Source organism: Aspergillus aculeatinus, assembly GCF_003184765.1.
Source record: "Aspergillus aculeatinus CBS 121060 unplaced genomic scaffold BO66scaffold_37, whole genome shotgun sequence".
Classification (NCBI taxonomy): Eukaryota; Fungi; Ascomycota; class Eurotiomycetes; order Eurotiales; family Aspergillaceae; genus Aspergillus; species Aspergillus aculeatinus.
This window is the reverse complement of record NW_020291506.1, coordinates 180,631-206,752: the sequence shown is the minus strand read 5'-3', so window position 1 is coordinate 206,752 and position 26,122 is coordinate 180,631. Positions and strand designations below refer to the sequence as shown.

Genomic DNA, 26,122 nt, shown 5'->3' with positions numbered 1-26,122 from the left:
AAATCCCCAATAACCTCCTGAGAAACAATCCGACTCCCCGCCAAACAAACCGGCACCCCCGTCCCAGGATGCGTACTGGCCCCCACAAAAAACAACCCCCGAATATCCGGATGGCGCACCTTAGGCCGGAAGCCCAACACATTAAAGAACGAATGCGACAGACCCAGGATCGCGCCGCGGTCGAGGTTGTATTTCTCGCGCCAGGTCAGCGGGGTCTCGAGGCGTTCGTGCACGAGATGGGCGCGTAGGTCGGACACGCCGGTTCGTTGCGCCAGCGTGGTCAGGATGGTTTCGCGGAGCTGCGCCACGACGGTGTCCCAGTATTCCGGGCGGGATTTTAGGGTGGCCGTGTCAGGGGCGGAGGGTGAGGGGTCCAGGTTGCCGACGGGGACGAGGACGACGACGGCGTCGCAGCCGGGCGGGGCGGCCGTCGCGTCCACCCGGCTGGGGACGTGGAGGTAGAAGCTTGGGTGGGCGGGGAGGTGCTTTTCGCGGAAGATCGCGTCGAAGCTTTCTTTGTATTCTGCGGCGAGGAAGACGTTGTGTGATTCTAGCGGGGGGAGGTGGGTGTTGAAGGACCAGAAGAAGCTGATGCTGCTGCATGAGGTTTCGCGGTGGGTCAGGGAGGCGGAGTAGGCGGTTGGCGGGAGGAGGTGGTTGTAGGCGTAGATCAGGTCGGCGTTGATGATGACCGTGTCTGCGGTGAGGGTCTCGCCGGTGGTGAGCTGGACGCCGGTCGCGGTCTTTTGGTCGGCGGAGAGGGTGATGTGCGAGACGGGCGTGTTGAGCCGGTAGGTCGCTCCGTGGCGGGTCGAGATGGCGTGGATTGCGTCGAGGACCTTTGCTCGTTAGTATTTGCATGAAGGTGGATGCGGGGAGTTAGGGCTGGCGAGCCAGGTAGGTAAATAGGTAGATTGTTGAGGAAGGTGGTAGGGGTATGGACTAGTAGGCATACTCACCCGTCGAAACCCACCCCGCGGATACCACACCCCGTACACGAACTCGGCATACTGCAGCAGCGAATACGTCCCGGGCGCCTCGAACGGATTCATCCCCAGGTACATGCTCGCGAACGTGAGCGCCTGCCGCAGCCGCTCAGACTTGACATAATGCGCCGCCCGCGCGTACACGCTCGTGAACGGATGCAGTCGGAACGTGTTGCGGATCATCCCCGGCTTCACGATGCTCCACACGTGCGGGTAGTTCGAGTACAGCACGTGCTGTCGCGAGAGGTTGTAGTGCCGGCCGGCCTCCACCAGGAACTGCAGGAAGCGCTCCCAGCCCCATCGGCCTTCGTGCGCCTCAACCACGGATTGCATGGCTGCCATGTCGGTGGACATGTCGAGCGGTGGGGAGGCGTCGGCGTAGTAGATGCGGTAGTTCGGGTCGCATTTCAGCAGCTCGACCCCCTCGGCGGCCATGGTCGTGTCGAGGGCGGCGAAGACTTCTTCGAAGTATTCGGGCATGAGCAGGAGGGAGGGGCCGCGGTCGAAGCGCTGCAGCTTGGAGTTAGTGGTGTGCAGTTGATTGAAGCAGAGAAAGGATGCGAACGTAGCCATTCTCCTCGATCAACGAGCATCGTCCCCCGACGGCGTCGTTCTTCTCGACCACCGTCACTTGGTACCCTCGTTTCGCCAGACGGGCGGCGGTTGCTATTCCGCCGGCGCCTGCACCTACATGATATTAAATTTGCAATGCAATACAAAGGGGAGGGAAATGGTAACCTACCGACGATAATCACGCTGGGTGGTTTGGACTTCATGTTGCGGAACCTCTGCCCTGTGTTACTCACCACCCGACCGACGACCATTGTTTATACATTTTCTTATCATGTGCAAGGTAATAGCACCGACCACCGCCGACGCAACTGAGGTCATCAATGAAGTAATGCATATTTAGCGGGCTGCACGATAAGGTTACATCACGGAGCAACCGGGAACCTCCAGACTGACTTTCCCGGTTCTGCCGAACCTTGATCCTACCCAAGTACAAAAACCGGCCCCCCCACCCTGCAGTGCACACTACAACCGACTCCCCTGCGTGCGTCGCACCCCATCCCGCACCCCCTATTTCTGACCATATCTCCGCACCGTGCGCGTCGCCACCTTCTCCTCATCATAGATCGCCTTGACGCTCGGGTGCGCGATCGTCGCCTCCGCCCACCGCTTGAAGTTCGGCGTCTCCTTCTCCAGCGTCTGCACCAGGTCCGCGGGGAACAGCCCGTACTCGGGCTTGGCCAGGGAGAACAGGCGCAGCAGGAACGAGCCCAGCAGCACCTCGGCGAAGGTGAGCTTCTCGCTGCCCTCGAAGTAGGGGCCCTGGCCGGCGGTGTGGGCCGGGTAGATCAGCGGCTCGATCTCCTTCTTCACGGCGGCGACGAAGGCGTCGCTGGAGGCGCGGCGGTCGGCGTCGCTGGCGCGCAGGGTGGCGTGGTACAGGCTCGAGACCTTGTTGGCCCAGGTGTCGACGAAGAAGGTGGTGCGGGCGCGTTTGAGAGCTCCCTCGGGGGTGTTGGAGGGGGGCAGGATGTGGGAGGGGTAGGCGTCGACGAGGAACTGGGCGATGATGGCGGATTCGAGGATGATGGTGCCGTTGTAGGAGAGGGCGGGGACGAGACCGCGCTTGAAGGGCATTAGTATTGAGAAGCACTCAGATTGTAGAGCTAGGGATATGGCCGTACCGGGTTGACTTCAAGATACCATGGTTCACGCGGGGTGTCCAGGTCGATGGTCACCTCCTCGTAGTCGATGCCCAGCTCGATGAGGGCGATGTGCGCCCGGTGAGCCCAGGGGCAGAGGCGGTTGGTGTAGAGGGTGATCTTGGGGGACATTTTCCTGAGTTTGTGAATGTTCTGGCGATGGTGTGTGTTGAGGGGAAGAAAGGTGGAAAGTTGAGGGGTTGCGGGGAGAATTAATAACCGCGGAATGACGCCAGTCCACGCCAAGTGGGGAGCGGATCGCGTAATTCCACGGCTCGGTCTATTATTAATTCGGCAGTTGAGGCCGACCCCGGATATTAGAAATCAACTTGTTCTATACACAGGGCAGAGTGTATACTTGGAAATGTGTGTTTTCTTCCTATTGCTTTTCTACCAAATAGTCATGGCTGTCACTATTTCGGAACACCTGCGAGCTGTTTGCTTGGGATTGACTAGCCGTCCCTTGGGAGTATGTATTTTGATCCTCTCAAAGACTCGCTGGCGTGGGCTCACATCAATCAACAGACCGGGGCGTTGAAGCCTGCGTTTTCTCTCGAGTCTTAGAGATCGAGAACATGCAAAGCGCATTCCTGCGCTCAAAGGTCCATTGGTCGGGAATCTTCCACACGCCAACCGGACAATTGCGGATGCTCATATCTGTGATATGAGGTATGTACTGTATCTTTGTTCACTGTCATATTTCGACCATTTGCTCCAGCATATTCCTTCCCCAAGCCGTGGCAAGATATTATATTATTACAAGGTGACTAATCGAGGAAGCGATCTGTTCAACGATTGATTGAAGTTTACCTAGTGTTAAACTCGAACCTTTGTAGAAAGGTTCCTGTAGGTTAAGTTGCTTTACATGTGAAAGGACTACTAGCAGGTAAAGTTAGCGCTGAGAAGGCAGACTGCGCATCGGTGTGGCTGCTTGACCCGTCGACGATTGAGACGGAGTCCTGTTCTCCGCTAATATAGCAGTGGCTGTGAGCATTACATTCTGATTTGTTGTGACTGGGATCTGTGCGTGCCAAGTGACAGGCGGATCCTGCAGTAATCACTGCCAGTGGCAGATTCCCTAGTCACTTTTCAGGGCACGTAAACTACATCTTTCCCCGACGTTGGCGTCAAAGAACCCGGAACTATAACAGGACCAGCAGCTTTTATTTGGAGATAGCAATGTTCCTCATCCCCTTCGCATAATGCTGGGTGAACTCGAAGAAAAGACTTTCCTCCGCACTCAGAGGCGCTGCTGATAAATATGGACGTAGGTCCCAGTGGGTCTCCGAGTTCGTTCGCTCAAAATCCTTCGTACATTGCATCGCCTTCAGCATTCCCAGCTCTTACCCAGCCCTTGCCTGCTTGCACAGCCCCGCCCCTCGCCAACATGCCTCCCTTTGTTCACAATTCTCTGGGACCAGAAATGACTGAGGGTGTTGGGATACCCAAGTTAGAAGCCAAGCTTCACGAGCTTTTTGGCAAGTACATCCGCGTCACGGTAAGATCCCCTTGTCGAGACGGCAAGGGGTATCTCTGACCAAGTCTATCACTTTGCCACAGCTTAGCGGCGACTTTTATGTTTTTGATGCCCCCAGACAAGTCACGCGGGTAAGTCTAGTGGGGAGATAAATACATAACGTCTACTGGTTGTGTGGCAAGGCTGACCTTCATCGCCTCGAAGGCCGACATCGAGTAAGCCTACTCCTTTACCATTTTCGGCTCGGAGACGAGTGCTGAACCACTTTTTACCCAGGGACATTCTCTCGTGATAAGAATAATCAGCTCATAGGAGGGGCTTGCAGCACCATTATAGATACACACATGCTCTCATATGCAGGCTGAGAGACAGTGGCGTGGAGTGAGGCTTAGTCAATAGGTACCTTGGCCACCTTGTGAATGTAGTACCTATCTATCGGTCTACTCGCTTGCTTGCACTTGACTGAATCATACATAGACTGCATATCACTCATATACCGCCTTGTGGTGATGGTTGTCAGGCATTATCCCTGTATTCACATAACGCGTCGTTTTGTTGCTGCTATTCTATCCCTCTTGTGTTACTATGTAGATTGTCGAATCTGAGAAGGCAAACGAGAAGGTGAATTTTGGACATTCTCTCTCTCTCTGCCACAAAAGAACATACCCGCTGCATCTTCGCACGACTCTTTCTATTCAATGCAAGCCACAACACACTCATGTCATCCGGTTCATTCCACCTTCCCATCTCACCGACGCCGAGCATTGAAGTCCAGCCCCGAGAATCCCAAGACCCATGTCTTCCACGCCGATGACAACAACAGCAACCACCCCATGCTGTTCATCCACAGCTATTCATTGGAGCGGTATATCACTACATCCTCAAAGCCGCGCCTGCGCATAGTGCACACTAGCCTTTCTGCGCCCGTGCAGCAAGAGCTGTTCACCTTTGTAACCATGTGTTAGGACTATTTGTCCCCGAGATCAATCAACCCTCTTACCATCACTGAATCCATTTTTAGCTCCTGCTTGACTTGACCCATATTAGATCGACTCGGCCTTTTTCAATCTTGCCCTTGCATTCGGAGGAAAGCCGATGCAGGCCGCGGGGTCATGCGAATTCGGCCACGACTCGATAGATGCATTGGTATATCTGTTCTCCTTTGCGACAAGATTCTTGAATCTTCACCCTTGCCTCACTCTCACAGCCACTAAGTCCCATACTTTGTACCGACTCTGGCTATGACAACCAAGAATACACATCACCTGCTCACCTACCCCGGGTCCGAGCCAGAAAAGGCTAACGGGCAATGCTGGGCCTTTCGCCAGGTCGCTATCTTCCAGGGTCTGGACCCGACCAACTCCAAGAACCTTTAGATCGTGCTTAGCCCACGCTCCGATTCCCTGCTGTAGCAGATAATAAAGCAATTCGTGGAAACCTGTACCGCACACTACGACTGCCTGGTAGATTTGTGCATGTTGCCCGAGGCGATTCTGACAGCATACGTCTGATGAAATCGTAGACAGTACCTCGCCAATCTTGGGGAGGAAACAAAAACCACGGTACGGAAGTCCCGCGTCTCAGTACACCTGACTTTTAAACCTCCTGCATGTACCTGATACACTTGCCTCACAAGCTCTTCGTTTTTCTCTCTTTCGTTTTCTTCCCTTCTCTCCCTTCTTTTCGCTCTTCGCTCTGCCTCGTGACAGCGAGGTCCTCTGGAAAAGCAAAGAGAACACAGATACAAGCACCGTGCTAACATCTTGCATATAAGCTCGTGCATATGCTACCCCTGTACGACGATGATGACGAGGAGATCCAGCGTCGCTCTGTACTTGATCCCCAGAACGTCGGAGATAAAGTCTCCTCCTTGGCTGTACGGCTCACGGTCACGTTGCAGACGGTGCAGCAGCTCAGCCACGTGTACCGGTTGTTGCATCATCCCGAGCCAAGTGTTCCGCCAGTGTTAGACTGTTACACCTTTGCCGATGAGCTTTCCAGTTACGAGGCCGATCTGACCGCTAGCCTCCACGGCGCGCGAATTTTGGAGAATGAGCTGCAAGGAATTGCAAATTCGGTACGTAGAGAAGAAAAGAAAGGGCACCGTCTGATCCACCCACCAACCAAGATCTCAACAAGTTTCCCCTCTTCCCCTATCCAACTATCTGTCGACTGAACCATTAACCATCACGTTTGATGCTCTTGCGGCATGCACAGCTCTCCGTCGCCGTGAACTTCAAGGTGAACAGACAGATGCTCAAGCTGGGCACCGAGTCATTCGACGATAGCTCAACAGTGAAGTCCATGACGCTAGTCGCGCTGATCTATCTCCCTGCGAGCTTTGTGTCTGTGAGTCTTCCAGCTCATTTTCCGGACCCCTGTAGCCCCTTCCTCTTTCCCTTTCTTATTATCTACGTCTCTCTGTATCCCTTGAGACGACCTGAGAATTGCACTGTCCTTCTAGTTATTGAACATGGTTTCACTGATCAAGCCCCAGTCAATTCTCGGGATGAACCTTTTCGACTTCGATGGCGGAGGCCAGGGCGGCTTTACCATCTCCAAGCAGTTCTGGATCTTTGTCGTCCTGGCGGTGCCCCTGACTCTCCTCACACTAGCCTCCTGGTATGTGATTGCCCGGCGGACTCGCAAAGCCCGCGAACGGAAGACGGAAGAAGAGGGGTAAATTTGGGCACGTTGACGAGAGAAGACTGGAGCTGGGTGGTTTGTTGTCGCTTACTTGATTGTTTGTATTGCCCTGATGATAGAGCTTTGGGTGCGCTTATCTGGAGCATATGCATGCCCGTGTGGCGATTTGGTATATATAGATGCCATACTGAATCTCGCCTCATAGAGAAAGGTGCAGTGCATTACTGTTCGGATGTACACATATCGCCGTACTTTTTTACTTTGACTTTCAAACATGACCTTTGATTCATGCGAGCATAATCTATGCTGGCTTTAACCCACAGATGTTGCACCTAAAGAAGCTGTTTGGGGTTCCAGGTCATGAACTTAGTTGTCCCCGCCATCTCGATTGCATCTCTTATCGCTTCCTATGGAAACCACGTTCTAAACTGGGGCAGTATATAGATGGTACGATTCTGATGCACGGCATAACACTTTCCACTTATCCTATTCGCTCTCTTCGGTTTGGTACCTCGAATGTTATTTGAGTTACTATTGTTAGTACTTGCTGATGAGCATAGGCCTCGAGCGCCTGTTTCAACTGATGTGAAAAATGAGGGCCTCCGATCTAAAAAAAACATGGAAGGTGTAGATCGGATACAAATGCGGGGTCACTGCCTCAGGCAGCCGCCCCCATATAGCCGATATACCAAATATGCTCTCCGCTCTACCGATCGGCCATGTTGACCGAGGTCTCGGTTGTCTTATATCAAAACCAATGAGGGTCTCTCTCCCTTTCTTCCTGGACCCATTCCTCTTCTAGATCCGAAATCGACGACAACATGCCCCCTTTCCAGAACACGTCACGTACACTCCGTACCCTCCGCACCCTCCGCACCCACCAGCCGCTGAGCGTCCGCCGCCTCACCACCCCCGCCTCGCGCCAACCCGGCCCCCTCACCGGCATCACCGTCGTCAGCCTCGAACAAGCCATCGCGGCCCCCTTCTGCACGCGCCAGCTAGCCGATCTCGGGGCGCGGGTGATCAAAGTCGAACGACCAGGCGTCGGCGACTTCGCCCGCGACTACGACACGCGCGTCAATGGGCTGGCCTCGCACTTTGTTTGGACCAACCGGTCCAAGGAGAGCCTGGCGCTCGACCTGAAGGAGCCGCGCGACCACCGGGTCCTGATGCAGCTGCTGCGCAAAGCCGACGTGCTCGTGCAGAACCTCGCCCCGGGCGCCAGCGGACGCCTGAGGCTGTCGTACCCCGACCTGAAAACCACCCACCCCTCCCTCATTGTGTGCAACATCTCCGGCTACGGGTCGAATGGGCCCTACCGCGACAAGAAGGCGTACGATCTGCTCATCCAGAGCGAGGCCGGCATGCTCTCCGTGACGGGGACCGCTGCCGGCGAACCTGCGAAGGTGGGCATCTCGATCGCCGACATCGCGGCGGGGAGCTACGCCTACTCGAGCATTCTGGCGGCGCTGTACCGCCGCGAGCGGGACCCGGCCCAGCGTGGGGGTGAGTTGGATATCTCGATGCTGGAGGCGATGGTCGAGTGGATGGGGTTTCCCCTGTACTACACGTATGGGAATGCGGCTGGGCCGAAGCCGGCCGGGGCATCGCATGCTGCGATCTATCCGTACGGTCCGTTTGAGGCTGGCGATGGGAAGTCCGTGATGCTGGGAATTCAGAACGAGCGCGAGTGGGCCAGGTTCTGTGGGCTGGTGCTCCGGCAGCCTCAGTTGGCGGAGGATGATCGGTTCAAAAATAACTCGCTGCGCGTGAAGAATCGCGACGCGCTGCAGCGGATTATCAACGATGCATTCTCGGAATTGTCTGCTGAGCAGGCGGTTGCGCGGTTGGATGAGGCGGCGATTGCCAATGCTCGGGTGAACGATATGCAGGGGGTGTGGGAGCATCCGCAGCTCAAGGCTCGCAATCGGTGGACTTCGGTGGCGACGCCGGCTGGGACGGTGCCCGCACTGGTGCCGCCGGGAATGTCGCTGGATGATAGCGAGGCGTTTTATGTGCGGATGGATGCGGTGCCGGATGTGGGGGAGCATAATGAGGCCATTTTGGCGGAGTTGGGGATTGAGCGAGAGTAATTCTGGGTAGAGGGTGTTCAGTCTCCTCCGCAGATAGCCGCATACCACTGTAATTTTTAAACATAAATACTTTTAGCAATTGGACGGATCTTAATCTACAAGGCGTCAGATTAGATTGCGATGAACCCTGGATGTGAATATTGTATGGCGTTAGACATCGGCAGTCCAGCTTTACACCGAGGAATGCCGCGCCGGCCAACTGACAAGACGCCGACTTCCCTATCTCGGCTGTATGCTTTCTCTTTCCTTCATACTCCTCTCTCTCCTCTCCTCTCTCATAACCTCTTGTAACACTTATGCCGTAATATTCAGTTCCTCGCGAAGATGCCTTCTCAAGATACCTCCGCCCCGCTCAAGCCCCGGACCCGAGCCAAACAAGCGTGTCTCCACTGCAACCGCCGCCGCATCCGCTGCAACGTCCAAGAGACGCTCCCGTGCCACAACTGCATTCTCACAAATGTCCCCTGCACGATTGGCGTATCGAAACGGGGGAAGTGAGTTCTATCTTCCATCGTGTTCTGGACAGTCTGTGGAATTGCTAATTTCCAACCAGGTACCCGCGTAAGAAAACTGTCAGAGACGGTCCCAAGACCGCGACGCCTTTGCATACACCTGCGCCTTCGTCCCACATCGCAGACAACAAAGTATCCTTGTCACTAGCGAACGACCAGCACAGTCTAGCACGGAGGCATCTTCTCGGCAGTTCTACGGCCCCGCTAATATCCGAGCAAGCAGACTACACCCACCAGACCATCTTCCTGGGCGAGTCTAGCCCCCTCACCGTTGTTGTTGACGAGGGTCGCCACTCATCTCCGAACACATCCACCACAACCACAACCACCACCACCACCATGCCACAAACCCGTCTCTGCTACCCCATCCCCGGGCGCTCAAATGTTCCGAGCGCGCGCGACGAAGCCCTCCGCGTCCGCAAGCTGCGAATGGAGCACCGCCTCCAAGCCGACGGCGCATTCTCCTTCCCCCCACCGAGTACCTGTGCACTCCTGCTACAAGCGTACTTCAACTGGTTTCACCCGTGCTTCCCCATTCTCGACCGGGCGGATGTGCAGCATTCGTACCTCCGGGGTACCCTTTCGCCCTTGCTGTTGCACGCAATGCTGTTCATCGGTGTGAGTCTCTGCCCCGACGATGCCTTGGCCCGGACGGAATTCGTGGATCGTCACTCGGCCAAGTTCCTATTCTACAGTCGCGCGAAAGCACTCTATGGTGAGGACTGGGAAGGAGACAAGACAGTGAAGTTGCAGACGTTGTTTCTGCTCAGCTTCTGGCGGGGAGGGCCGTCCGAGGAGCGGGATGTCAGGTTCTGGTTGGGGATCGCGATCAGTCTGGCGCAGAAGCGGGGGATGCATGTGATGTGGGTTGTGTTCTTTGGGGCCTCCTTTCTTTTTTGGAGACTGGCTGATGGGTGACTTGACGCAGGGCAAAATTCTCGCTTCGGTCGGCCAAGGAAGAGAGGCTTTGGAAGCGGATTTGGTGGGCGCTTTATGTGAGATCCCTGTTCACACATCTGAGGTGAGATGCTGACCTGCCGTGGATAGACACGCGATCAGCAGAGTGCCGCCGCCCTGGGTCTGCCGCCGCGCATCCGAGACGAGGATTGTGATGTCGCTATGCTTGCGCCGGATGATTTTCGGGAGACCGAGGTGCTGGATGACACGTCTGTGTTCGGGGTGCAACTGGTGGGAGATGTGGAGTATCCGGTGGAAATGGCCAAGCTTGCGAGAATACGTACGTTCTTCGGTTACCCCTACGAATGTGTGTGCTGACAAGGCAGTCCGCACGATTGTTGCAACGCAGTACTCGCCCACGCCAACTTTAGCCAGCCAGGAGACTCGAAAAGACCTGCATCGGCAGCTGATTGAATGGGAATCGAGTATCCCGGCGGAGCTGAGGCAGGATAGTGCGGTGACTCCGCGGGCAAAATTCCTCACGGGACTGATACATATGACTTACTAGTACGGCTCATTTTCCAAGTGGTCTGCTCTACCCCTAATTCCTACGTAGTAACCTGTATATCCTCCTTTACCGACCACTTCTCCTTCACTCTCCGGAGAAAGGCACGGGGGGAGAGGGTCAGATTGCTGTCGACGCTGCCACGCGAAGCACGAGGATCGTCGAAGACATGCTGTCGCACAACGTCGTGCAGCACGGGCCGACTCATTTGTAAGACCGAATCTCTATCCAGCTCGGATCTTGCTAAGGGACCAGAATCACGCACGTCTTCTCAACATTGTGCATCCACACTCTCCAATTCCGGAGAGAGACAGGGACTGGTCGCCAACTAGCCGAACACCGCGCAAGACTCTGTCTGCTGGGTCTGCAGGAGCTGCAAAAGTCGTGGGACTTGGAGAATTGGGTCCTTGAGCTCTTCTTTCGGTGTCTAGACAATAGCACGGCCCGCACTTTGCGGTTGATGGAGTGCGGCAAGCCTGCAGCCATTACTACACCTGATGAGGACGAGGTTAGTGACAAGAACAGGGGCAATGCGCCATTGGATATGCATCTTGAGGGTAATGTGGCTGTACCACCTGTTCTGCAGGCTGATGCATCATATTCGATCCAACTGTCGTTGAATCTGCCGAACGAGGATGATTTTTTGCAGGACGGGGACGAGTTGTATAATGTCAGCGTCAGCGCGGGCCATACAGATCATATGTGGTCGCCGTCCCACGATTCGACGATTAGTCTGGAAAATCTTGAGTATCTGTACCGATTCCTCTAGATGCATGCCCTGCAGTGATTGAATCCACATGATGACGGGTTGGTGAAGTGGCTGTTTTCGATTGGCGCGACTCGTGATGTGCTTTGTCGTGCATATCGGCAGTCGTGCCAACGAGGGATGATTTGCCGATGGACGCGATCATCAATTCCCTGCATCGACGCTAGCCTGGATCCGCCCTGCAAATCTTGGAACTACACCTTGCCGGGCTGAATAAAAGGCCTCAGAACCCCGCATCTTCCACACCACGAGTACAATCCGTCTCTATTACTCAACACCATGTTCGGAGACTTCCCCGTCAAAGACAAAATCGTGGTGGTCACCGGCGGGGGATCTGGTAAGACGGATTTAGTCTGCATTGACGACACGCTTCTACCAAACTGCAATATCTGACTCAGTGGCAGGCATCGGTCTAGCCGCCGCCCAGCTGGCCACCTCCAAAGGCGCCAAGACCATCATCGCGGACCTCAAACTCACCCCTGCAGCTGAAACCTTCGTGAACAGCACACCCACCGCCTCAATCCTCTTCCAACCCTGCGACGTCCGCAACTGGACCGACCTCCAAGCTCTGATCCGTGTCTCCCTGGACAAATGGGGCGATGTGCCCGACGTGTATATCGCCGCCGCGGGCGTTTTCGATCCCGTACGGCTTCCTCCCAGACACTACCCCACACTCCAGCGACTGACAGAGATATAACAGGAATGGTCCAACTTCTGGGACGATACCGAGGAGAATGGCTACGCCGCAATGGAGATCAACGCCAACCATCCCATCAAGCTGACTCGTATCGCCATACGCGAGTTGCTGCGCGCCAACAAAAAGGGCGTCGTGTGCTGCGTCTCGTCCCTGGCGGGGATCGCCGCGGCGCCAGCGGCGCCCTTGTATACGGCGGCTAAGCATGCGGTGTGGGGGTTCGTCAAGGCCATGGCACCGTACGAGGCGATGGAGGGGGTCAAGGTCACGGCTGTTTGTCCTGCGTATGTGCACTCTGAGTCAAATGACGGAGGGAAGAATGGGCGGGTTAGAGCGATTGCTAATGCAGAGACTAGAGCCGTGCGAACGCCGCTGTTCACGGACCGCCCGGCGGCGATGGAACAGTACTCCCTCGTGGAGAAGGAGCTGCTCGATCCCGCCGATGTCGCAGAGTGTATGGTCCAGTTGATCGAAGCGGGTGAGTACGGAGGGGGCGCGGTGGTGGAGATATGGGCGCGCGGGCCCGAGGGTCGGCGCGTGGTGCCGGAGTGGAACATCGCGCCTAGTCCGTACTTCGCGGCGCATACGCCCGAGGTGACAGAGAAGATCTTTGCGCCGGTGAGAGAGAAATTGGCGAGGGAGAGGGGGGGTGGGCATTAATTAGCCTGTCGCCTATATAACTCGACCCATCCTATCGCCTCACTAACACACATACTGTGCCGTTCACACATGATATTCAGTACACCCTCTCCGTATAACACATTAGAACAGAATCACCTCCCAAAATCCGGAATAATCCCCGCAGCCCTATACCGATCAAAAACCGTCCACCACGTGCCGCGCGCATCCCTCTCCTCCGCCGCATCCCCCCAATCCCGATGCATCTTCCCCAGATCCAACGGGCGATCAAAATCGAATCCCTTCATCAAAAACCCAGGCACATGGCTCAGACTCACCCCATCCTCGACCGTCCCATGCCCACCCCTCACCCCATACTCCCTCTCCATCTGCCCCCTCTCAGCCGCATGCCGTTGCAAAAACTCCACCGGATCCCACCCCTCCCCCTCCTCAGGCCCCACCCCCACCAACCCGAAATACTCACACAGAACCGCCCACTTCCCCTCCCACGTCCCCGGCTCTTTCGCATCAGCCACGTTAAAGCTCTCCCCCCCTACCTCCCCCTTTGACTTCAAGGAAAGAAAAATCCCGAATCGGGCAATCACATCCTGCGAACTATCCTGCGCCCTGGCGGTCCAGCTCTTCGGTGTGCCAGGGAACGACACCACCGCGCCCCGGCCGTGGATGTACCGGTACAGACTCAGGGACAGCGCCAGCCACTGCGCCAGACTGTGCTGGTTGTTGTTGGGCACGAAGCCCAGCACGATGTCGGGGCGGAGGTCGATGTAGCTCCACTGTTTGGTCGCGGACATCTCCTGGAGGAGGGCGTGCTGGTGCGTGTAGAAGAGTTGCGTGGCGTGGGGTGAGGGGAGCGCGGGGTGGGTTTCGCGGAGGGGGAGGTGGGAGGCGAAGGGGAAGGAGGTGAGGAGGTGCACGCCGTAGGCCTTGCTTTGTTTAGTATTGATATGGAGGAGGGGATAGGACTGCAGAAGGGGGGGGGGGTACCTTAACGCCCGTGGGGAGCACGAGCATTCGGAAATTCGGGCATAGGAATTCAATCGTTTGGACTGTGGTGCGGAGCATGTGGATGTTGTGGGCGGTTTCGGTGGCCGGGTCTGGGGAGAAGATGTAGGCGCAGAAGTAGACGGTTGTTACTGTTCCCAAATCGGGGACGTGGGATTGCAGGAAGGTGGACAGGCTGGCTGGGTCGCTGTGGATGAGGTCCAGGTTGGAGACTAGATGCAGTTTGTTGGAGGGGGGCCATTGCGAGATTTCTGGTGATAAAGGACGGTTGGTGAAAGCTGTGACGCGGGAGAAGGTGTCGGGGGATGGGTAGTTGTTTAGGAGCTCGTTGACGAAGGCCCAGCCGATTATGCCGGAGGCGCCGAAGACGAGGGCATGGTTTTGGGGGGTGGTCATCGTTGTTGTGGCTGGCAGATGGGTTGTATTTGGGAGGGAAGAGAGTGAAAGTCTGTCAAGGGCTTGGGATTATTAAATGTGAGGAAGGAGGGGTACCTCCACGGCTGAGAGGGGTTGCATGTCTTGCTTGTTGCGTTGGTATAGTTGCATATCCGTTGGCGAATTGACCTCTCAGTGCTTGGTGTCTGATCCACTTCTATAGTAGCGCATGCGCCGGTGCAGTTAGCTGCACTACGGGCCAATCAAGAGGATCAACTAAGTACCTCGGTGCTTGGACGGTCGTTTCTGATTATGACTGGCAGACTGGGGCTAATGCTGACTTCAATACGACATGCCCTAACTTCGCAGCAAATCCTCCATACGAATTTAATATAGACAGCAAACATGTCTACATTGATCGGAGATATTATTAGCAATACCCCATACATTATATGCACTTTCTCCCCGCAAATCCCGCATCTTACACCAGGTCAAGCATCATATCACAAGAGAAGGCTATCTCCACTGGAACATTGTGATACAGACGATCACAACTGACTAGTAGTGTAAAATTTATGTACAAGCGCAGGGCGCTTTTCCGGAACACAGCAGAGACCGGAAAGCCCTCTGCCAGAAAAGCACATCAGTCTGATCCAGCTCTAGACCAATCTCTCTCCATCCTCTTCCTTCCGAGCGAGAGAGCGATAGAATGGATAGCCAGAACCTTCAGGTTTGAATGTTGGTTTCCCATTAACCCAATAGCCCCTGACTTGTAAACCGGCTCCGCCTCCGCAGTGTTCTTATTTCAATCAGGAGATTGTCAAAATCCATACGCAGATGGGGGCTGATTCACAAGGTGTGCATTGATACCTATAGCTACATACAATAGCCACCATTTCATATCTTCATTGCCAGAACATGGTCGGACGATGGCATTCTTCACTCAGCATCGTGTTGAGCATATTTCAGCTCACTTCACAGATAACAACACACCACATCGCAACTGAGCACAACTAATGCTTGCACCGAGCATAAGATGAGCCATGATCAACATACGTTGGGTATGCGGGTGCTGTCAATGAACCCGAGATCCTGGTGCTCCACACCACCGCGCAAACCGAGGATTGCGACACGGCTGTCTTCAAGGCATAGCCGGATTTATTCATCGACCAGGGTTTACTTGTGCTATGGAGGTGATACATCCCTACGCTATCGAGTCTAAATCTCAGGCTTGACTGCGGAGCAAAGGGTGATCTCTGTACATCCAAGCACTGGGCGCCATGGAGTACTCCTCTGAAGACTACTCAGGGGGTCATTCTGCTCATCCGCGTCGCTACTTACTAGTCAGCTGCGAATCCCCCTCACTACGCTGATATCTGTAAAACGGAGGTATTGACGTGGTGCATGCTCCTTGCAAAAAAAAAGACTAGGACAATCGATAGATAGAATCCCTACACCATACTTCCAACCAAGCATGTTTGTTGTCGCACATCACTTCGAAGAAGAAAGGCGAATTAGGGCTGGCATTAGCCTCAGCGGCGCTGAAACACCCACGCGACTCAAACCACCTAGTCACAAAGTCACAAGGCCAACCCTCCAGCTCGCTAGAAAATAAGCAAGTGGGGATTCTCCCACGCAACCCAATCAGCAATGCCCCTCAAAGCAAGGAAGCCCAACTCAATTCACCCCTCCCAGGAACCCAGCCCATTGGACCAGCACGATCAGGAACAATCAAGCATTCCAGGATCATCCCGAGTCTCAACGCATGGGCACAACTCCCACAACACGCCGGGGTTAACCAAGTTTCCCTCCCCAGGTTCAATTAATAATGTCCCTGATCTCGGAGAGGATTGACTCGCACACGAGGAATCCCGTGGAACGGATTATGCAATGAAAACGCCATTTTGGAGCTAAGAAGAGTGGACGGACCCGCCTCAAGTGTTACAAATCGAAACTGGATTCTCGGGGGCGAGCAGACATTCCCGATTTATTCCCGACACAGCGTTTTTCTGGTGGTGTATTCCCGAGCCCCATCGGGAATCCGCCGCTCGGGGCCCAGACTTGGCTATGGTTTCGTTTACGTATAAAGAATCCCATTCCCCCCGTTTTCACCGCGTGGTTGATGGTATAAGGAAATTTCTTTGTTGGATGGTTTCGATTCTTCACTTTACGGTTTACCCCATCCCTCCGCTTTCTCGTCAACCCCTGGGATTGTGATCGTGCATCATGATCGTCAAACTCTCCACCCCCTACAGCTTCCTGGATGACTACAGCGAGGGCGCGCACCCGCGCCTGCTGGAGGCGCTGGTCCGGAACAACATGCCCCAGCAGACCGGCTACGGCACGGACGACTACAGCAGCGAGGCGCGCCAGCTCCTGCACGCGCAGCTGCACACCACCCCAGACGAGGTCGCCATCCACTTCGTCCCCAGCGGCACATCGGCCAACCTGATCTCGATCGCCAGCTGCCTGCGGCCCTACGAGGCGGTCGTCGCCGTCGACTCCGGCCACATCAGCTGCAAGGAGGCCGGCGCCATCGAGGCGACGGGCCACAAGATCATCGGCGTGCCGCACTGCCGCGGCAAGCTGCTGCCCGACCGGCTCGAGCGCGAGCTCGACCGCAACCAGTTCTTCCCGCACATGGCCAAGCCCCGCCTCGTCTACATCTCCCAGTCCACCGAGCTGGGCACCGTCTACACCCGCCCCGAGCTGCAGGCGCTGTCGGCCGTGTGCCGCCGCCGCGGCCTGCTGATGCTCGTCGACGGCGCGCGGCTCGGCGTGGCGCTGACCGCGACCACCGTCCCGGATGTCCCCACGTTACGGGACATGGTCGACCTGGCGGATATCTTCTGGGTGGGCGGGACGAAGATGGGCGCCCTGCTGGGCGAGGCAGTCGTCGTGCGCCGCGAGATCGCCGAGGGGTTCGAGTTCCACATCAAGCAGCACGGCGCGCTGCTGGCCAAGTCCCGCGTGATCGGGGTCCAGTTCGCCGAGCTGTTCCGCGACCCCGACACCCCCTTGTTCTTCGAGCTGGCGCGCCACGCCAACGAGATGGCCCGCCGCCTGGCCGACAACTTCGTGCAGCTGGGCTTCGCGCTGGCGGCCGAGACGGAGACGAATCAGGTGTTCGTGCACATCCCCGATGACATCCTGCCGCTGCTGGAGGAGCGCATCCGGTTCTACGAGTGGGAGAAGGTGGACGGCCACACCGTCGTGCGGATTGTGACCTCGTGGGCGACGGACGAGACGCAGGTCGAGAAGCTGAATCAGTGGGTGCGGCAGGTGCGGCAGGTGCGGGCTTGATGGCTGGCTGTTGGGCCCCGGGGTGCGCGTAACGAATGTCTATAATAGAGAGTAATAATGTTAATGAGTCATGACCGTCAATTTTCGTTTTCGTGGTGTGGAGCTGGAGTTGATCTTACGATCGATGCTTGATGATTCAAGTGGGGAGGAGAGTTGGAGATGAAGTTGAGTGGAGTTGCCCCAACTGAAGAGCCGAATTATTCCCGATCAAGGCGGTGAAGCCCGACTCATCCGACCGGCCATACCCCGTGCCTGCCCTAGCCCTTTTCTCAATTCGGAAACCTGACCTAGAAGCTGAGGATGAGGAGTATGTAGAGTAGATCAGCTCCATCTACTTCTATGTACACCGTTCGTGGAGGTGCTGCAAATCAGTTCAGACTACGGAGTACATGACATCTACCTAATAAACACGATGTTGATAGACGGCCTGGACCGTTTCTCATCAGTCGAGGTTCAAATATATATACTTTCCACCAGAGCCAAAGGTTCAACATCAGGAACCCCTATCCTGATTGACCATTCATAGTGGCCAATGCATAGTGATATGCTCACTACTCCAAGTGACTCGTCCATCATGACCACTGTCAGCAAAAAGGAATTTGCACACCCATTGAGCTTGGACCCCGACAGAACTACAACCGGCCGGGCAAGCAGTAGCACATAACGCTCTGTTGTGGTCAGATAACCGGATTGGTAGGTCGATAGAAGAAACAACCCCTCACGTTAAACCGGGTGTACCTACTGATCTCTTACAAACGAATGCTGTGCACCCAAGATCGCAGGGGCTTCGATGTGTCACGATGTAGGAAAGCCACCCAGGATACGCACGATGGAGATTGTTGCGCCTACTCCACGAAAACATGACAATTGTGACTGATGATCAAAGTATAGGTGTAGATGGCCGCCTCGACTACAGTTGGGGCACCGTCTACACCCGCGCCGATTCACCTCTCGTAAATGCTGGAAAATGGGCAGTCGATACCTTCCCGACTCACAGATGGCGGAGACGAGTGTCAAACCGACCAAATTGGCGTGTCGATCCACAACACCACTGATGTGCAAAGATCGTAGACCTGAGAGTTGCGCCAAGAGGAGAGCGAGGAAAGCATCTGTAGTTCCATGGCGCAATCTTCGGATCCAAGACCTGCTGTGTGGAACGCCAGTCCTGCGTATGAATGCGATGTGTTCATCCAGTCCATCAACGAGACGGAGACCCTGGAGATACCGTCCAACACCTGGGTAGTACTCATGGAAGGCTGTCATATCGAGGTGGAAGGATTCGATGTAAGCGGCCAGCTGAGGCCGGCGCAAAATTGTGCGAAGGAGGGAAATTAGAGAAGGATGGGGCTCCCTCCAGATCCGGAAGATCTCACCATAGAGGAGTGGCTCAGCGTGAGCACGCAGAATGTGATGTACTAGACATAGCAAACGCTGTTCAGTGCGCGACAACGACCTGAAGTTTAAGCAATATGTCTCTGCCGGACATCCAAGGATGCCGGACGTCTATCGAATTTCTGACCGCATTGCTGTTGATATCGAAATGGACGAGAGAGGAGATGGGAAGGGAACAAAGACCCAGTAGCAGGCGCTGGGGATTTCGATCCATGCCATACTCTGAATTCGGTCACGTGTGAATAAAGAGCCCAGCTTCCTTTGTTCAGTGACTCGGCGTGAAATGATGCTCTTGGCATCCCACGGCAACATGGCCTGCCATATTGGCTGTTGGCATCACTCTGAGCTCCTACATCTTTGAAAGAACCCCAGACATGATTGAGGAAGACAAGGGGAAGGCGCTACGAGAGTCACGTGGCTTCCTGCCTCAAGGCCTCCTGCAGCAGATCTAGACGAAGGAGGAAGGACGTCCTGGCCAGGTAGGAATTCATGGCTATGCTAGAGATGTCGGGATATTGCCACTTTGCCATATAGTTACACATTGGTGAAACATGTATTTATCATGGATTCCATGTTGGAGATCCGGAAGGAGCATACATTGATGCCTTAGGCATCAATGACCATCAGTTTGTACCTCATCGATCGATGCCTTGTCTACTCTTCGACCCCATCCTCAAGTTCACCTGCGAACTCCTTGACTATCCACTGACACCAATCTTCAAATGCAGTCCGCCATTTTTCCAGCCGTGCGGCTTTGACTCCCTCAGTCACCCTTCCCTCAACACCCTCCAACCACGCCGTCTCGTCCTCATCCTCAAAAGCAGCCCACCGTACACTATCCTCCGCCATCTTCGCCAGGCCCCCAAGTCCCGTGTTTTCAAATGCAAGCAGCACCTGATAGAAGTCATAGCTAAGCCCATTCCCCCCATGGCCTAGGATTGCGGGATCATCGTTGTTCAACGAGACCGCCACCCCGCGCGCCTGCAGCGCCGGCATCGGATGCGTGAGGATATTCGCCGTGAGACGCAAGACCTCGTGCGAGATGGGACACATCTCGATCAGGATCTTCTGATTCTTCACCATTTCGATCAGCACGGGGTGCTTGTACAGCGAGAACGCGTGGCCAATGCGACGAGACTTGAGCAGGATTGCGTCTACTAGGTTCGCATCGGTGGCATCGCCATCCCCCAAGCACTCGCCAGCGTGGAAGAAAAACGGTATTTGGAGGTTGCGTTGGGCGCATTGTTGCTGGAACCACTCACAGAGCGGGAGGAGCTCGACCAACGGGCGACCGAGATCCTCTTGGCCGACGAAGTCGAAACCGGCGATCACCGCGGGATAAGCGGCCTTGCTGGAGAGACAGTCTTGCATGGATGCGCGCAGAAGGTCGTCTGGTAGGCTGCGGATGGCGGTCCAAATGAGGCGGGCGCCCCAGAAACCGGAGCCGTCCGCGGAGGAGCAGTACCGCTGCAGCTCCTGGGCGAAGCATTCGAGGAAGTAGTGGGTGTCGAGTTCAGGGGTGTCCGACCCCGTCCGGTGGAACGGGCGCGGAACGAGACGCAGTTCGACGTACTTGATCCCGTCGGAATGTAGCTGCTGCAGGAGCCGGGGGACACAGCGACGGAAGATAGGTTCCGAGTAGAAGAGCCCAGCGATGCCGCGGAAGCAAGAGGCGAATTTCTTCCAGATGTCGACGATGCCGCGGTGATGGTGGTAGAGAGCCTCATCCTCGGTGATGGTCATCTGGGAGATGGCCCACGATTTGAATCCCGACACCCCGCTGGGATGAGTGCGAGCGACTTCAGCGATGGGAATGAGCTCGTTTGGAGAGTAATCGGCTTCCCAGATGGATGCAGTGGCTCCAGCGACCATCCGGCTTGGACGGTAGTGGAATTCAAAGGCTGGCGGGTTCGCTGAAGCGCCAAGCATCAGTGACGCGGGACTGGACATCCAGAATCCGGGGATCTGCAGCGCCTGGTCGAGCATCCAGTCGATGTCAATCATCGCCTCCATGTGGGCGTGCAGGAGACAGCCCTTGGGCATAGCGGACACGATTCTCCACAACGAGGTTTTGTGCATCCGATTGCGCGAGATAGCGAATGACATGCCAGGAAACACGACGGGGTGCTTGGCCTCACTGTGACTTCCATCAGGGGTTGTCCAGAAGATCTCCGACTCCCGCTGGCGGATGCGGGCGACTATCTCCGCGGCCTTCTGCGCCGTGGTAGACATGTTTGTCTTGAAGGCATGGTCATGGCGGATGGTTTTCTCTTGATCCAGCAGAGCAGACCGTTCTTGGAGGTGACGTTGGATCTTTGTCTGCGTCATTTCGGGCTGAGAGGTAGTAGATGAGAGATGAAGAAACAATGGAGGGGAAGTTCAGAGGCTGTGTAGATAAGCGGGGTGTTTACCAGAATGAATTGTCGCTAATTGCCTCTTCTGGTGAATTAGCAGAATTTCACGGGAAGAGGTGGGGATTAACCGCTATCGTACCAAATGCGGCAAATGACGTTGTCATACTTGGCATGGTCAAGCAGATCATGCTTGTCGCAACAAGTATTATCTCGGTCATTCCTCCAGTTGAGCGACTCATGACTTTCGTACCTTCGACGTTCTCCAGAACCCGGGAGTGTAGCCGTCCGACTGATATACGGCACAACAACTTATTAGGTTTCTGAACCGTGACGGGGGAGCTCTTCACAGACGCCATACAGCAGACAAGGTTATTGACCAGCGCGCATCTTCACCTTCACCTTGGAGACCAGCAATCAACCTCCACACCATCATAAAGTGGCATATCTCAGGTCGCACAATGTTGACTCCGCTTATACTCAGGCAAAGCCCATCTCACCATCCACTCCGACTCCAGCACCTCGTCGACAGTCAACCGCTCCTCCGGCCGAAAAGCCAGCATCCGACGCATTAAATCCAGAAACGCAGTCTTCTCATCCTCGCTGATCTCGTCTCCCACCTTTCGTCTCCATTTCTGCACACCCACCTCAAATGACCCCTCAAGTGCAGGCCATCGATTTCCCTTGTAGGATTCCGTAGGACAACCATCCTCCTCGAAGAAACTCGACCGTCCCTCCCAACGCCGCCACCAATCTGCAGGCATAGGCCCCAGCACATCAACCTGCTGCGCCGTAATCTCATCCTCAGGTACGATATCGGTGCTGAAAATGGCCTTCATACCGATGATCTCCCAGATTGTTGTTGCCAGACTCCAAATGTCCGAAGGGTAGCCAAGTGGCCTCTGTGATTCGAACTTGGCTTCTGGCGCCCGGAACGCGGGTGGCGTATGGCAGTCTTGCCCAAGACGTACTTCTGAAGCCGGGGCGAACGCTTCGCCAAAGTCAGTGAGGAGGGGCTGGGCATCGGATATAGAGAAGTGCTCTGCGTATTTGCCTAGGAACAGCGGAATGACTGCTTTGGCTGGGGTGTTAGGGGGTAGTGGCTCCCCGTCGCATCAAGTAACAGGGACTGTCTCTGGTTCACCGTACTTCTCATAGAATTGTGCGATGGAAAGGTCATCGAAGGTCGATGGCAGTTTGACGAGCACGTTGTTTAGATGGATGTCTGTCTCGTTGTTTCTCGATGTTAGTCTGCTAGGACAATTGGATTGGAGTAAAGTCTGTGACAGCATGACGAACCTCCATGAACATAGCCTTGTGAGTGTGTATATGCTACAGCCAGCGTAAGTCCATACGCCAAAGCTCGCGCAACATCGAGAGGGAAAAGACGGCTGAAGGAGATCTCGCGGAGATTGCATTGAGCAGGGGTCACCGTGTAGCACGTATGAGTTCCATTCGGACCATGCACCTCGAATTCATCTAGTAGCACAGGCACTAAGCCACGTCCGGGATGCACAGCTGCTGATGGCGGGAGGGGAGCGCATAAAGCCTTGAGGACAGCAGTCTCACTCGAAAGCGAGTCTGCTGCGTTGACCTTGAGGGCAACATATCGCTTCAGATGGGTGTCCAGAGCAAGCCAGACAGTCGAATAGCCGCCAGATCCAAGTTTATCGGCAATGTGATATCGGTCATGTAAGAGGTCGCCAATCATGATGGGATGATATCCCCCAGGCTGGTAGTTTTCGAGTGTCTCCACACCTTTGATCCACTTGTACTCGATGCGATGGTTCCCGGCCACTGTGGAGCCTTCGCGTGAGAAAAACCCCGGTTGGGGGATTCGATGCCATAGGATCCGAGAAACTGAGATTCGAATCGGAGGTGGCATGCATATTGGCATCAATGATGCAGGCAAATTCAAGCAGCGTAACATAATGTGTCGGGGTGATCAAAGACATGGCCGAGGATACTCCAACAACGGGCTGCGGAAAACACCCCAATGCGGTGTGTTTGCACTATTTGCTTGATGCGACACTCTGTGTGGTCACGTGGTATTTCTGCCTCAGAAACGAGGTGCTGACGAAGCACGGAACAATTTCTTCCGATGCAAATGCCGTTGCCTCAGGCAGGAAGTTTACCACCTTGCGAGTCAGGATGATATCAGTGCCAGTCCATAACCAAATTCTCAACGGCTACCGAGTCAAGCGCAATTCCCGGCCCGGTCAAGAGCGAAACCAATCCAGGAATGATAAGGAAAGGCAAGAAAGGAGAAACACCGGAGAGGGCTCCACCGTGCGGGCTCTGCAGAACAAACCCTATCATTTCCGAGCCGCCCAAATCCCGCCATTCCCGATCCTCGGCTTTTCTGTCTTTCATCGCATCGTCTCCGCAATGCGTCTGTCCATCTCCTGCGACAGCTGTCGGTAGGCCACCCATCACCACATCCCATTGTACTGCTACGCAATCACTAATGAAACCAGCCGGTCGAAAGTAAAATGCGTGCACGATGGCCAACCCCCTTGTCGTCGATGTCACCGCCTCAACCGCGACGACACCTGCGTGCTCACCGACCCACGCTCCCCCGCGGCGATACGTACGCCTCGCAGTCGCCAATCCATCACTCCATATCCCAGTAGCACGCTGCGTCGCGCAAGCAGAGCAACCGATGTCGCGCCAGAGCTCAGCAGTCCTGTCATGCCCAGTACACCAGCCACGCCCATCGCAACCCTCTCGACCGCCACCCTGATCAACGCCTGCGATATCTACCGCAAGCGCTTCCCCGTCGTGAACTTCCTGCACTATCCCTCCCTCATCGCCGACCTGTCCAACGATCTCGCGTCCGTGGACCCCGTCTTCCTAGCCTCGCTCCTCTCGCTGTGCGTGCGGTTCATGAGCGATGACGATCTCTCACCCGAGGAGACGTACGCCACCTACGCGCGGACGCAGCTCGCCCATCGCGCCTTCGAAGCGCCCTCGCTCTACCTCGCGCAATCCCTGGTCATGCTCTCGCTGTACGAATGGGGATCCGGCCATCCCTACCGTGCGTGGATGTACAGCGGTACGCACCCCTTCTCCCCCGCACCCCACCCCTCTCCCCACCGTACTGACATAAGCATCAGGAATGGCAACCTACATGCTGCAGACCCTCCTCAAAACCGCCGACGACAGCATGGAGCACAACCCCGAAGACTTCCACGCGGCCCCACAGACCCAAATCGCCTACGAGCAGCTTGTCCGCACGTATTGGTGCTGCTTCGCGCAGGACTGCGAGCTCAGCTCCGGCGCGCGGCAGCACATTGCCCTCTCGTTCCGACAGATCCTGGTGCCCCTGCCGATCAGCGACCAAGACTTCACATTCGGACGGGTGTGTCCGACCCGGCTGATGCCGCGGGACATGACGCAGGGGTCCTCGTCGCGGGTGAAGGGATTACTGACGATCGACCGGGGGCTGAGCATCGTGACGCGCGGGTTCGACATCTTCGTGCGGATCCTGCGGTTCGCGAATGAGAACCGCCGCGGGCGGGCCGGGGGCGACTCCGTGGGGATGTGGACGACCCTCAAGGGGGAGCTGGACGAGTGGCGCGAGTTGCAGGACGTCACGGTGCGGTTCCCCGAGACGAGCGCCCAGGCCCACGTCGCGCTGGGGTACGGGGAGCTGTTCGCCTACATCAACCTGGTGTATTTCATGAGTCGTCTCTTCCTCTACCGCGATGCCTTCCTCTCCACCTACCCGCCAGCCCCAACCACAATCACAAAAACCGAAACCGAAACAGACCCCGACAAAGCCCTCGACCACCTCTTCACCGCCGCCCAGCACATCGGCAGCATCATCGCCGCCCTCGACGCCTCCGGCACCCCCGTCATCACCTCCTACGCCGGCTACAGCGTCTTCGTCGCCGCCCACATCAACATGTACGGCTCCGTCGTCCCGGCCCGGTACCCCGGCGGCCGCGCGCGCGCCGAGCACGAGAAGAAGCGCAACTTCGATTACCTCGAGCGGTTGTGTCGGTATTGGGTTGTCGGGCATAGTTGGGTACGTTCCTCCCTTTTCCTTTGCTCCTCCGTCTCGGTTGTAGGTGGTTCTGTTGGTGATGCTTGTGATTTGGAGTGTGGGTGTGACATGGGCATGGGCATGGGCATGGTCGTAGTCGTGGGCATAGGTTGATGGATGTCGGCAGTGGCGCACCCTCCAGGAAGCGAACCGGTTCTATTCCACTGCCAAGCTGCCGGGGAGTCTGTCGGGGACGAATGCGGCGTCCGCGGTGGAACCGAGTATGCAGAGGCCGGATCATCTTACCCTGGCGGGGACGTTGGACGAGTATGGGGATATTCGGGTCGAGAGGCCGGAGATCTCTGCTGCTCGGTCGAGGAGCGGGGAGGGCGATGCTCGTGTCGAGGTTGACTCCGGCGGTAGTGGTAGTGGTAGTAGAGTTGCGCGGGGAAGTGGAGGTGTGGCTCCTGGGGGAATTGTCTCGCAGGTGCCGACTACGACTGGAGCCGGCAGCACTGGCACGGCTACTGCGGACTATGTCGAGCAGCAGCTGGGGTCGGAGATGGTGCAGTGGCCGTTCTTGGACGAGAACTGGTCGTTGGGGTTCGATCTGGGGTTCGATGCTGCTTGGCCTGGGTTGGGGTGATGACATCGCATTCTGGATCGGTAACCCGGGGTCGGGGGGTAATGGTACGAGTAGTGTTTACGATTCCCAAAGCGAGCA

At 55.9% G+C, this 26,122-nt stretch overlaps 8 protein-coding genes across 8 annotated transcripts in view; 5 read left to right on the top strand and 3 right to left on the bottom strand.

Annotated features, from left to right (window-relative positions):
- BO66DRAFT_421773 (phytoene desaturase family protein) overlaps positions 1 to 1,769 on the bottom strand; it is a gene marked incomplete at its 3' end in the record, with an annotated part of 2,138 nt that extends 369 nt beyond the window's left edge. The window contains exons 1-4 of the mRNA XM_025649992.1: positions 1,729 to 1,769; positions 1,552 to 1,673; positions 960 to 1,496; positions 15 to 839 (exon numbers count right to left, since the gene is read on the bottom strand). Coding sequence (XP_025501939.1) covers positions 15 to 839; positions 960 to 1,496; positions 1,552 to 1,673; positions 1,729 to 1,762 — 1,518 coding nt within the window. The 5' untranslated portion in view covers positions 1,763 to 1,769. The remainder of the gene's footprint in view (positions 1 to 14; positions 840 to 959; positions 1,497 to 1,551; positions 1,674 to 1,728) is intronic.
- Positions 1,770 to 2,031: 262 nt separating this feature from the next.
- On the bottom strand, positions 2,032 to 2,867 carry BO66DRAFT_430165 (glutathione S-transferase family protein). Its single transcript, XM_025650507.1, has 2 exons — positions 2,681 to 2,867; positions 2,032 to 2,621 (listed from the first exon to the last, which is right to left on the bottom strand). The coding sequence occupies exons 1-2, from the start codon at positions 2,828 to 2,830 to the stop codon at positions 2,067 to 2,069; spliced, it is 705 nt and encodes a 234-aa protein (XP_025501938.1). The 5' UTR covers positions 2,831 to 2,867; the 3' UTR covers positions 2,032 to 2,066.
- Positions 2,868 to 4,085: 1,218 nt separating this feature from the next.
- BO66DRAFT_440496 (uncharacterized protein) lies at positions 4,086 to 6,858 on the top strand (the record flags this gene model as incomplete). The annotated part of the gene is made up of 7 exons (XM_025651260.1): positions 4,086 to 4,196; positions 4,259 to 4,306; positions 4,946 to 5,125; positions 5,223 to 5,321; positions 5,950 to 6,252; positions 6,393 to 6,524; positions 6,673 to 6,858. The coding sequence occupies 7 exons, from the start codon at positions 4,086 to 4,088 to the stop codon at positions 6,856 to 6,858; spliced, it is 1,059 nt and encodes a 352-aa protein (XP_025501937.1).
- Positions 6,859 to 7,642: 784 nt separating this feature from the next.
- Positions 7,643 to 8,914, top strand: BO66DRAFT_378092 (CaiB/BaiF CoA transferase family protein; the record flags this gene model as incomplete). The annotated part of the gene is made up of 1 exon (XM_025645777.1): positions 7,643 to 8,914. One exon carries the CDS (start codon positions 7,643 to 7,645, stop codon positions 8,912 to 8,914), a length of 1,272 nt encoding a protein of 423 aa, XP_025501936.1.
- Positions 8,915 to 9,346: 432 nt separating this feature from the next.
- BO66DRAFT_296588 (fungal specific transcription factor domain-containing protein) lies at positions 9,347 to 11,309 on the top strand (the record flags this gene model as incomplete). Its single annotated transcript, XM_025643197.1, has 7 exons — positions 9,347 to 9,408; positions 9,468 to 10,289; positions 10,355 to 10,421; positions 10,474 to 10,663; positions 10,710 to 10,890; positions 10,940 to 11,098; positions 11,144 to 11,309. Coding segments are annotated over 7 exons (1,647 nt in total), but the record flags the coding sequence as incomplete, so codon positions are not given.
- Positions 11,310 to 11,905: 596 nt separating this feature from the next.
- BO66DRAFT_393319 (NAD(P)-binding protein) lies at positions 11,906 to 13,033 on the top strand. The gene is made up of 4 exons (XM_025647731.1): positions 11,906 to 11,991; positions 12,059 to 12,297; positions 12,355 to 12,632; positions 12,705 to 13,033. The coding sequence occupies exons 1-4, from the start codon at positions 11,934 to 11,936 to the stop codon at positions 13,006 to 13,008; spliced, it is 879 nt and encodes a 292-aa protein (XP_025501934.1). The 5' UTR covers positions 11,906 to 11,933; the 3' UTR covers positions 13,009 to 13,033.
- An 88-nt stretch (positions 13,034 to 13,121) lies between these two features.
- BO66DRAFT_430162 (SDR family oxidoreductase) lies at positions 13,122 to 14,385 on the bottom strand (the record flags this gene model as incomplete). The annotated part of the gene is made up of 2 exons (XM_025650506.1): positions 13,122 to 13,910; positions 13,972 to 14,385. The coding sequence occupies 2 exons, from the start codon at positions 14,383 to 14,385 to the stop codon at positions 13,122 to 13,124; spliced, it is 1,203 nt and encodes a 400-aa protein (XP_025501933.1).
- A 2,109-nt stretch (positions 14,386 to 16,494) lies between these two features.
- Positions 16,495 to 26,117, top strand: BO66DRAFT_421766 (PLP-dependent transferase). Its single transcript, XM_025649991.1, has 4 exons — positions 16,495 to 17,633; positions 23,888 to 24,465; positions 24,527 to 25,440; positions 25,586 to 26,117. The coding sequence occupies exons 1-4, from the start codon at positions 16,591 to 16,593 to the stop codon at positions 26,042 to 26,044; spliced, it is 2,994 nt and encodes a 997-aa protein (XP_025501932.1). The 5' UTR covers positions 16,495 to 16,590; the 3' UTR covers positions 26,045 to 26,117.
- Positions 26,118 to 26,122: the final 5 nt, after the last annotated feature.

Coding starts and splice junctions, on each gene's coding strand:
- BO66DRAFT_430165 (XM_025650507.1), bottom strand. CDS start 2,830: ATGTCCCCCAAGATCACCCTCTACACCAACCGCCTCTGCCCCTGGGCT. Junction 2,622..2,680: donor GGTATCTTGAAGTCAACCCG/GTACGGCCATAT, acceptor ATGCCCTTCAAG/CGCGGTCTCGTCCCCGCCCT.
- BO66DRAFT_393319 (XM_025647731.1), top strand. CDS start 11,934: ATGTTCGGAGACTTCCCCGTCAAAGACAAAATCGTGGTGGTCACCGGC. Junction 12,298..12,354: donor CCGCGGGCGTTTTCGATCCC/GTACGGCTTCCT, acceptor GAGATATAACAG/GAATGGTCCAACTTCTGGGA. Junction 12,633..12,704: donor GTCACGGCTGTTTGTCCTGC/GTATGTGCACTC, acceptor TGCAGAGACTAG/AGCCGTGCGAACGCCGCTGT.
- BO66DRAFT_421766 (XM_025649991.1), top strand. CDS start 16,591: ATGATCGTCAAACTCTCCACCCCCTACAGCTTCCTGGATGACTACAGC. Junction 24,466..24,526: donor CCGTGCGTGGATGTACAGCG/GTACGCACCCCT, acceptor CATAAGCATCAG/GAATGGCAACCTACATGCTG. Junction 25,441..25,585: donor GGGTTGTCGGGCATAGTTGG/GTACGTTCCTCC, acceptor GGATGTCGGCAG/TGGCGCACCCTCCAGGAAGC.